General features: G+C 44.5%; 2 protein-coding genes across 2 annotated transcripts; both read right to left on the bottom strand.

The window, feature by feature from the left end:
* Positions 1-1,653: 1,653 nt before the first annotated feature.
* Positions 1,654-5,001, bottom strand: LOC127772304 (uncharacterized). The gene is made up of 5 exons (XM_052298334.1): positions 4,007-5,001; positions 2,971-3,028; positions 2,804-2,887; positions 2,576-2,717; positions 1,654-2,260 (listed from the first exon to the last, which is right to left on the bottom strand). Exons 1-5 carry the CDS (start codon positions 4,482-4,484, stop codon positions 1,871-1,873), a joined length of 1,152 nt encoding a protein of 383 aa, XP_052154294.1. The 5' UTR covers positions 4,485-5,001; the 3' UTR covers positions 1,654-1,870.
* A 1,046-nt stretch (positions 5,002-6,047) lies between these two features.
* Positions 6,048-10,268, bottom strand: LOC127770657 (magnesium transporter MRS2-C). Its single transcript, XM_052296452.1, has 5 exons — positions 9,693-10,268; positions 8,875-9,003; positions 8,457-8,792; positions 8,292-8,339; positions 6,048-7,095 (listed from the first exon to the last, which is right to left on the bottom strand). The coding sequence occupies exons 1-5, from the start codon at positions 10,233-10,235 to the stop codon at positions 6,865-6,867; spliced, it is 1,287 nt and encodes a 428-aa protein (XP_052152412.1). The 5' UTR covers positions 10,236-10,268; the 3' UTR covers positions 6,048-6,864.
* Positions 10,269-11,250: the final 982 nt, after the last annotated feature.

Here is an 11,250-nt window from a genome sequence, read left to right as displayed (position 1 = left end):
AGAATATGATGTGTTTCCAAACAATTGAATCAATTCTCTTTTCTTTTGTATTTTAAAGCACCGGGATACATATCTTCCTTACGATGCATATTTACCATGCATGCATGCAACATATGTACTTGCCATGGTGCATCGATGAATCTGTATCACATCCTCTAGCTAGCTAGCTGCTGATCAATGTCTGAATTGTCGCTTTATTTGAGATTCTTGGAGAAAGCAATGGCTGCTTCGACGTGGTCTATCGTTTTCTCGGTGATGCCTTTTAATAAGATAGTACTCAATCAACATGCTATCTTTTGATCAGGCTCAATTAATTTAACCAAAAAATCTCTTGAATCCAAGCTAAATCAAGATGCTAGTTGTTGCAACTTGCAACTGATGGTTTATCAAATCAGAAAGGTTGATTTGTGAATGCGTATATGGTTCGAATGAAATCTTGCTTTCGCATGCAACGTATACACTGACGTCTGTCTGAAACCATAGCTTGCTCTCGTCTGGTATTCTAGATTTCCCAGGCTAATTAATCAAGTCGCGCGCTGCAACCATAACTTGACTACTATTCTTCGCCTGGAAAAATTTCACTTGTTCTGATCAAGTTTATGGAGCAAAATTAAGTGTACTATACCGTAAATGGACGGAGCAGCACACGGGCTGGCAGCGATCGGAACTAGCTTGAAACGCAACGATGGCAACGGGGAGGTGGAAGGGAGCGATAGATGCTATTGTTCTTCCTCGTCGTCCCCTCTGTTTCGCGGTGAGTTGAGCTCGCGATTAGTGTTCAGATAGGGTAGGCTCGTCGCGCGCGCGCGGATTCTTTGATGCTCTCTTTGACCTTTTTCTTTTTCCGGCGACCGCGCCGGCGCCATCGCGCGGTTGGATTGGTTTGGAGCCTGTAGCATTCTGCACGGTCCGTGGACCGCTGGGCTGGGCTGGGCTGGGCGATTCTGTTCTGCGTGGAGCGTGGAGCGTGGAGCTATTCTCTTGGCTCCGGCGAGCTCTCCATGACCATGGATGTGAGTATATCCTCCTCCGCTGGGTTGCTCCTTGATCTCGTGGCCCCACCTGGGTCGCGATTACAGTTAATCTGAACCCGCCTGACAATTTTCTTCAGCCAATTTTTGGGGGGCAGTTCGATTCAGACAACAGGACTTGCTACAGGATAGCGGTCTGCAGCCGCCATTCTTCCTGATGATAGTCGATTGATCCGTGAGTCATTCCTGTGCCCCGATTAAGTTTGTCATGGAACACATTAGTCTGCTCAATTTTGAAAGAAAGAAAAATAGAGGAACTGAAATTTTCATCATCAGTTCGTTTTGTCATCTCCTCTAAGTTGTACAAAGGCTTCTGTATTTGCTAGGTAGCACTGCTCATCAGAAGGGAGAATTTTGTTCTGCGACGAAGAAATTGCAATACCCCCAAAGTTCAAGTAAAATCCGTGCATGATTACATGATTAATGGAAAACTGCCATATTTCTTCCACAAATCAATTCAAGCATCGTTACATTTTTATTCCCACAGAAGAAGGCTTCACAACACGGGATGCTATCGCGCTAAACACTATACATGTTAGCAATTCAGAGATCTGATAAAAGCAAGGGTGAACTTCACAATACATGCTAACAATTCAAAGATCTGACAAAAGCGAGGGTGAACTTCACATGCCAACTCAGTACTGCAGGTTTGGAAACAAGCATCACAAAGAAAGAATATACATCATTACATGCCGCCGTTTCATTTGTCTTGAAATGCTAAAGTCTAAAATGTCCTACGCTACAACGTGACAAGTAACAACGATCAGGCCACACCTAAACGCTACGATAAACAAAATACACACATGCTTATACATCATTTGAGCATTTCCCCCTATTCGCTATGAAATGCTAAGTTCATCTATTGTACGTGCAATATCAGCAGCTAGTCCATTGGTTCCATTCATCTGCTGTTCCGTGGCACGATTGCTACTGTCTGAATTCGTTTCGCTCCCAACAGTTGTGTTAGAACCAGTTGCTGCAGCAGCGCATTCAGCAAACCGGTAGCAGGAGATCAAGTGGTCATTGGTCATGCCTGAAACTTGCATAAACGTGTAGACAACTGTTGGGCCTACGCTACGGAACCCCCTGCGAACCAAATCTTTGCTTATCGCATCCGCTTTAGATGTTTTGACAGGAACCTGGCGGGGATACCTGAATCTGCTCAAAATAGGTTTGTTGTTCACAAAGCTCCAACAATACTTATCAAACGTTCCAAACTCCTCTACAATCTGCAATGATAAGCACAATGGATTAGATAAGCCACTGTGTAGCTCAGGAATGTCTTTGGGTAACCATCCTACGTTTTTTTGCTTTAAGAAAAGCATGATGAAAACTGAATCGGACACTGAAACGCCAAGGTAAAGCCAAAAAACTTTGCTTCGGGATGGGGTTACCAAATTTTATGAAGACTTTACAGGAGATAATGTTATATCAGGAGGGGGTTACCAAAGAACTTAAAGCGTGATTTGTATCATTCTTATTCCAAGAAATGAACTAGAGACCTCTTTATGCAATTAAAAGGTTCAAGAGTGTAAAGGGCCAACCTTGAGTATTTGGCGTGCATTTTCAATGACACCACGCAGTTTTTGTTCAGATAACAAGGTACTGCTAGGACTTCCAGGTGCAATAATCTTCTTTTCACTTAGTTTAGAGACCAATACAGGGTCAAAATCCATGAAAACCTCCCTGTGAGACATACTTGAATATGTTATTTGGGATTTGCCAACACCTAGTAGTACAGGTTCAAGTACATCAGAAATGCAAAATGTTACCTGAATATAGGTCTCTTGTTCAGAATTGTTGGCCATGTAAGTTCAGCCAATGCACCTGAGAGCACCAGCAACTCAAACAACACCCTGAAAGTAATACAGAGTAATTTACACTTGATTCTTTTACCAAATGGAAGAGTATCATATCAAGGTTGATGATATTCACATACTTGTCATCATGAACTGGAACTCCCCATTCTTCGTCATGAAATGCAGCATAACAGGGTTCTGCACTTGTAAGCAATGAGTGCTCATGTGTTAAGATATGAAAATATATGCTACATAAGATCAGTTTGATAAACAAAATAGAGATTACTTGGCATAGGTCCTTTAGAAAATTTGTTATTACCCAAGTTCTTAGTACTGAAAAATATATTCAGTAAACAAGAAAAGATGAAAAGAGGAGGACCTGACCTTGTCTCATTCAAGTTCAATGTCAGTCTTATAAATTGGCAAGATAGATGAAAAATGATTCCACCATCATGGGCATAATTTCATCCCGTTTTGTTACTAACACATGTTTCTTATAAAACTCACAAGTTTATGAATTAATGCATTCCTGTGTTTATGAGAGACATGGATCGGCCTGCGTGCAGGCACTGTGAAATGCAAAGATATGGGTAATACCCAAAGATATGGTCATTTCAACAGCAAGCTTCTTAGAGTTGGTCACCACAAAATGTTCTCGGCTCCCATCCCCACCCCACCCTAGAGAAGATTTATTCAACCTTAAAGGTCTGTATACAGGATTGCAACATGAAACAAGATGACTACAGTGTGATGTTACTTCTTTGTGTTCGCGAAAAGTGATGTTACTTCTTTCACAAGAATGACAGATTTTACTTAGTATAACTCCTTGTGATTGTAGTGGCTAGCTACATGTCTACACCCGCACCATCATAAAACATAGTAATGTAACCACATACAGAAAACATTTCTGTAACATTTAGAATCTTGAAGATCGGGGTCTGCCCAGAAGACAGAATATGCTCTGGCCATTTTTTACCCAGTGCACGGTCTTTAGGATCTAGCATTTCTAACTCACAAATGGTGGGCCTTTTGTTCTAAATTTTAGTCCTGATGAATCATATGATTATATCCTCTCTGCAACAAAACCATCGAACAAAAATAACTGTACTAGAGACAATGCAGGATAAATTTATGTCGACACTGGCTGAAAAATGCAAGCGAATTGGGAACACGCACCAGTATTAGCTGTCACCCATGAACACCTCCTCTTCAGACCAGGCACATCATTAGCAGAAGCCAATCCAACCTCCCTTTCCAGCATGGAAACAATCTTGTGATCAGTCTGACAGAGAGTCTTCTTCTTCCTAGCCCCAAACGTCGGCCTCCCAATCCGCCCCGTGGACGCCCGGCTGCAGAACGAGTCCGTGGATGCGTCCGACGAGCACGACGCGTCGAGCGACAGCCCCGAGCGCAGCAGCAGCTCCTGCCTGCGCATCCCTGCCGGCACACTGAGTGAGGGCAGCAATGTGGGCACCGCGGCGGGCTTCTTCTCCTCCGCCGCCGCCGCCGCCGCATCCCTCCCAGGCCTCGGCGACGGCTTCCGTCCCCTTGTAGCGGAAACCGACCGCGTCCTGCTCCCCGCAGACCGCGGCTCAGAGTCTCCACCGCCGCCGGAAGCCGGCGAGAGCCACCCCCTCGCGTTAGCCCCGGACATTGCGGCCACAGCTCCCCTCCCCACAACCCTCCCTAGAACCCCCCCACTCCTGATGAATCGAGACCAAATTGGAGGGTCAAAGCAAGCAGCAGATTGCACGAAACCCACGCATTCCAAGCGATCCCCGCCTCCCCACGCGAATCCACGAGCAAAACCCTAGCAATCGGCACCGGGCCTCCCCGGCATTGCCCAGGAACAGCTCAACCGCCCGCCTCCACCCATAATACCCCAAGCAACGCCCCCCCAAAAAAAAAAGCCTCCCACTCTGAGCTGAGCTCGCGGAGACGAGACCAAGAGCTTAATCACAAAACCTCGGGGGCATCATCAGCGACGCACGACCCAGAGATGTAGCAGAGCTGTAGCAATGGCGCCGCGGCGCGCGACCCGAGACGAAACCCTAGGCGAGGTGAGGGGGGAAGGGGAACGCGAGGTGCCGAGGTGGAGTCCAAGCAGCAGCAGCAGCCGCAGCTCAAAATTTACTGCCGCTGGTATTGGTGGGTGGTGGGAGCTCGCTGTTTTTTTTTTTCCTTTTTTCCCTTTCTTTAGCGGTAGATTTGGTTCAGAGAGGCAGAGAGTAGTTTTGGCCTAGCGGTGTGCGCCTGTTTGTTTCAACTTTGGAGAGTTTGAGGTGAGAAAGAACGGTGGTTGCTGTTCTGGCGCAATAATATGCGGATATGCAGGTATTGTTTGTCACCAGATATTATATCCAACCTAGTTTTGAAATTTACGTATTAAATTATAGTGGTTTAAATATTTATATTTAATTTCAAACAGGAACAAAATAAATTATTCAAATGTTATCAAAGTAATTGCATATCCAGATTCATGGATTTATGAAATTAGGAACACTCAACACCCAACACCGAAAAATCTTATATTTGAAGTTGTGCCAAATAGGGCCTAAGCCTCCTCAATGTATGGTGAGTGTTAATATAGGTCTTATTGAGTTTAAAATTCTGAGAAGTAGCTGATGAGAGTATAGAAAAGTTGGGTGTAAATTTTCAGCTTCTGGTTTTGTTCTTTTTAAATACAGCTATATATTTTCATAATCTTAGTAAAAATTTGGACTTGTTTTTAGGGCCAAAGATTATAGAAAATGATGTAGCTGCTAGAAACTAAAAAACACAAGTGTGTTAATATATAGGCTGCGTAATTAACCATCTATATAAGAACTCTCCACTCGAATACAAGTATCCATATCTTCATCTAGTTACTTAAATCAAAGTAGCCAAGAGAAGTTTTACAGCACCTGCTACGTATTGGTGCTTAGTTAATCATTGATACTTTCAGGATTAAACGACTCCTTCGGGAGCGTATGAATTTTACATTATTTTTAAAAAAAATCCTTCAAAGTTCTCGCGAAATTCTTTCCAAACCGAATAGACCCTAATATATCTCATCCTACATGGCAAGATAAAATGGTTATTTTTTATGAGGACTTCCTTAAGCACTTTGCATTAGAGATGGGCTAGTATTTCAACGCAATACAAAATTAGAGATGGAGAGTTTTTATTAGTTCTTCCGGGGACTTTACAAATACCTTGTGAAAGTCCTGTAAAATTTCTGTGTTCCAGACAGTGAGCAAGATTTGTCCGGAAAACCGGTTAATTGGTGCATAGTAAAACAATAGCAACACCACATTACCTAAACATAGAAATTTCTGAGGGGCGCAATAAAGGACAGGCTTCTGTTACCACACCATAACTTTTGGATCTTGGTAGCAATCAGACATCCAGTAATGACTACAGCCACCACATGCTGGTCCCAGATGAGAGAAGCATCAGCAAAAAATTTGGCACACATTGGTCCAGTACTCCAGTGGACTCCTTGTATTATCATGTAGCCGGACTGTAGGAGCCTGCTCAACCAGTTGTTTTCTTGTCATGGATGCGCATGTGCTACCAAACAGGAGTACAGTGTTACTGTATGTCTACCCTGCACGGCATCGGCATCCGCCATTGCTGACGTGAAGACAAGGTCAGAGCAAGTAGGGCACCAGTACCACACTACCACTGAGGAATACACCAACGCATACGGCTAAAACACATGCAAGTACTTCCCGAGAGAACAACACTGATCCAGTACGTTTCTGTCTTACAGAGCAACAGTGTCACAACAACAAAAGATGCGTGTGCCAGATGTACGAGGCTACCTTATCGGCAGCGACGTATGCTTGAAAAGTATAAGCTCTCCCATTTGCAGCCGATGCAACTCCATCACGATATGATCTACAGGTATCTTTCATTGAAACAAGGAGGGAAAATGTATGTACAATTGCGTGCTGGCAAAGCTGAAAGACGATAAATTTCCAGTGCAGCGTCTGCACGCTGCAGTAGAAAACTGAAAAGAGGGGGGGGGGGAAGGAACAGGGAAATCCATTTTACAAGGGGAAAAACCTTCTCTTCTTGAAGTACCAGATGAAGCAGCAGAATATGACTAAGCCGCATACGCCTGTAATGACAAGCGTCCATTCGAACGCATGTGGTACATTAAACAAGTCCACCTCAAAGTTCATGCCAAAAACTCCCGAGACAACTCCGAAGATGGCCACCACGAATGTAGCCGTGGTCAGCAGCAGTTCAAATTGGATCAGTTGGTTTCGGACGTTGTCCTGTAAGAACAACATTTGTGATGATCATGTGAGCATATTTTCTTGTCCAGATAGAGAGTGACCAAACAGGCTAAAAGAAATGAAAAACAACTTTCATTTCTCTTACATACTGAACCTAATAGCAGTTGCACACTGCTAATATCAGCAATATGAAAGTCTGTGAAATCATATCTCTAGCCGAGCTACTAAACCTTGCAGAAATATATGATAGACATGATATCTGGGGTAAATACATGGTGGAAACCCATATCTGTAATGATGTTAGTAGTCTAAGATAGGACCTTCGGTTTATTCTTACCAACAGGCCCTTTGTGCAAAAGAAATACCACCACAGCAGAATACAATTGTGCATCCTATAATACCAACCAGAATATTGGTGAATAAGGGGCATATGCAAACATGCATGTTGTACATAAACTGACCACTGGCTGTCCTCTGTAATAGGGAAAAATCTGGCCTACAGACATTTGAAGTTATAGTGAACAGATGTAGTGATACAGAAGATCTTTTTGTTGACATTGAAAATAAGCTAACCACATGCTCCAACAGCCTGTCAACCGTTGTAATCTTCTGACATCTGACCCAACTTACAATCTGTCTACTGTCTCACCCCAGTCCCAACTTTAAGTTAATCTCAGTTAGCATGTTAATAGATTTTCATTAGCTTAAATGGAACTAATGTTATTGTGAGCGGATTATACTTTATATTTACTAACTTAGTCTTACTGTATTATCATGCATCCTCCAAAATGCTAGGGAGTAATCAGCAGTAACGTTGTCCAATATTTTTTCTTTAGTACAATCTATCATTCCCATTTGGAGACACCTTTTTAGATAATATTTGGAGACACTTGTGAATGTATCTTAGTTTGTCTTGTGCCTTTTTCTAGTCAACTGTAACAACTAAATGACGGTTTAAAAGAAGCTATATATATGTCAAAGTAAACATAGTATGATGGTCAGATAATTGTACTCCTGATTCCAACAATTATGCATTTGCCATATCAGTTTCAAGAATACACAAGGCAAGAGGCATACGGTTTACTTTGAGTATAGAGAAATTAAATAGCAGTTTCAGATGAGAAGCAAGCACTTGCAGTATTGGATAAGAAACAAGCCAATTCTGTTGTGAGATTGGAAATTGATCTGCTACCAAATTAACTATCAAGTATGAAGAAGATATTTGGGGACTATACCAGTTGTATGTTGATGAAATCCTCTGTATCATCAATATACTCCTTCAGCTGTTGGAATATATATATATATATATATATATATATATATATATATACACATAAAATTTATTAGCCCATGTAGTTGTAAAAAATAAACAGAAGGGCATAAAAAGCGAGGCTTCGTACCGAAGTTAACTTGCTGAGGGTGTAATCAATGACCACGAAATAAGCCTCTAACAACATTTCAAGTTCTTCTATGCTGTACTGACTACTGTCTGCACTCTTGAAGCTGTCATGCCTACTTCTGGCAAAACTCAATTCCTTCTCAAGCCTTCGAGAAGCAGGGGGTGAGGAAACTGGCGAAACTGGAGCAGAGAAAGATGAACCAAATCCACTATTGCCCATCCCCTGAAACGCCTGCTCCTCTAGCAATGATGCTTCCATCCTCCTCTTCTTCTCTGTGAGGTACATTTCAGCCATATCACCATCGTCGTCCATCAGCTGCTCTATCTCATCTCTGACCTTAATGGGGGAAATAGACCAATTATTGAAAACCAATTTAATGTTTGCCAAAAACAAAACTACATTGACACAGTCCATTTACCTTTTGGACCCTTCTAGTCAATGCAACCAGCTTACTCTTTAGGCGCCGCACACGTTCCAAGTTAAGGGTACTGATTTTCGTTGTCAATTCATCCAGTAAAGGATAAGCGTCAGCCTCCAATTCGACAGCCTGACAAATATGCAAATGTTTTTGGTTCTCCAGTTAGATACCGTATCATTATGCACAAAAGAACACTATTAAAAGAGCGTAGCACAAGATGATCACTGCAGGATTTGCCAATTGATCAGCAAATCTGTGATGCATTACTTCATTTTGTTCACATTCAGGTTATAGGCAATCACTCTTGAAGGCAAAGGAACAACTAAGTATGAGATCCTGAAAAATTAGTAGTTGCTACATTCCTGAACTTTTATCATTGGGGTCAGACACTACCGTTTAGTTGTATGCAACAATGTAAGATCATATGAATACTTAGTATCGACATAATGAACGTTGTGGACAGTGATCTTGCCCACTGCCTGATTCACATGTCACCTTCCTACCGCTGTTTAAACAGAGAATAGCTAAAATAAAAGCTATTGTTTACATCATACAGTGTCCTGGTAAGTAAAATAAGATATCGTTGTTTACATCATACAGTGTCCTGGTAAGTAAAAAAAGATATCGTTTAGTGGAATCTACTGGTCTAATAGACATTGCAGATGCAAATGCTTCACTTTATATTAAATCATAATTGCTAGAGCAGTGCAATTGTTAATGAAGTAGTAGTAGCAGACGCCACGCAAGTCAATACTTCTCAATTGTTAATGAAATCAATAATTCGCAAGCAAAGGTTTCCAGATAATACGCAGTGGCACCTGTGCGTCGAGGAACGAGCAGGCAGCTTCGAGCGCGACCTCCAGGGCGATGAACTCGAACGGCAGATCGTCGGCGCGGTCCACGAGGCGGCGCTGCAGCTCAGCGACGTACCTCCGCACGGCCTCCTCCGTCTCAGCTCCTCCCCCCGCCACGTCGGGGTCGCGCAGGATGAGCGCCTCGTCGGCGGTGATGATGCACCGTATCCGCTCGAGGTTGCAGACGACGGCGCGCTCGCGCCCGAGGATCGCGGAGGGGTAGACGAAGAGCGGGTCGAGGAGGCGGAGGTCGCGCGCGGGCAGGTCGAGCCGCCGCATGAGCGCCGGCTTGGCGACCTCCACCGCCTCCGACGCCCCCGTCGCCGCGTCCACGCGCACCCACGACCGCCGCCCGCCGCCGCGCCTCTTCAGCCCGTGGACGTCGATGGCCACGCCGCCCCCGCCGCCGCCCGCCGCGGGCGCAGCGCGGCGGTGGGGCCCATTGGCCGCCGCCGCCGCCGCGGCGCGGGGCGGCAGGAGGAGCCGCTCCTTGGGATCGTGGTCCATGGCCGTCGAGGTCTGTGGTGGGGCCCGGCTGTCAGCGTCGGGAAGGCGGCGTGTGAGGTGAGGTGAGGTGAGTGCGCGTGCGAGGAAAAGGGATCTCCGCGAACAATGCCACGCTGGGGAGTAGCGTGGTGCGTGGGGGTGACGTGGCGAACCGGATCGGGGTGAATCATTGTGGGATGGATTATTTTTATAATTTACACCTTTTTGAAAGTTTGTTTACGAATAGATCCCTAAAAAAATATTCTAGAATGGATCTTTTCGCAGCTCCAACTTCATTGGCGCTAGTGTTGTTAGCAAAAAGAACCTATTTGAAAATATTTTATAATTAAAAATAAGTCTTTAAACACATAAGTTCTCAGCAGCAAGCCATCCCTTTATGTAAATGATTTAGCTTCCACGAGAAAATTAAGGGGACACTATCAATGTCTGATACCGTCATGTTGGACAACAATATCATTAACATTGGGACCGTGGAAAAGGTCTATTCTCGAAATAAATTTTTTAATTTATTTATAAAATAAGTTTTCAGAAGAAAAGAAAGGGTGAACAATCCAGCCGGGGAGGGCCTAGTGGCGATTTGGGGAGTTCGCTGCCGTTGGTAGGCCGAGGCTTCAGGCCCATCAAGAGAGTATTGGGCCGCGAGAGAACTTACTAATGGAAAAAGGCCCCAAAGGTCCCTCAATTTGTCAGCGGGATATTAAAAACATCCTCAGACCACAAACTAGATATGTGGGGTCCCTTAAATATACAAAAACCGGTCACCCGAGGTCCTTCGACGGCTTTGACCCCGGTTTTGGTCTACGTTACGGCTGAGTTAGCATGGGACCCACATGCCAGCGTGCCACGTCAACTTTTCCCTTTCTTTTTTTCTTCTTTTAGTTCTCTTTGCCGTGACGGAGTAGCAACGGACGGCGGCGAGCGGGGCTAAGCGGCGGCCGGCGGAGGCAGCGTGCAAGCGCACGGCGACCAGCGAAGCGGCGGTGGTGGCAGGAGGACGCGCGCACGGCGCCGACGG

This window comes from Oryza glaberrima, chromosome 4, assembly GCF_000147395.1.
Source record: "Oryza glaberrima chromosome 4, OglaRS2, whole genome shotgun sequence".
NCBI lineage: Eukaryota > Viridiplantae > Streptophyta > Magnoliopsida > Poales > Poaceae > Oryza > Oryza glaberrima.
Note: the sequence above shows the minus strand (reverse complement) of the source record. Positions and strands in the feature narration are given on the sequence as shown.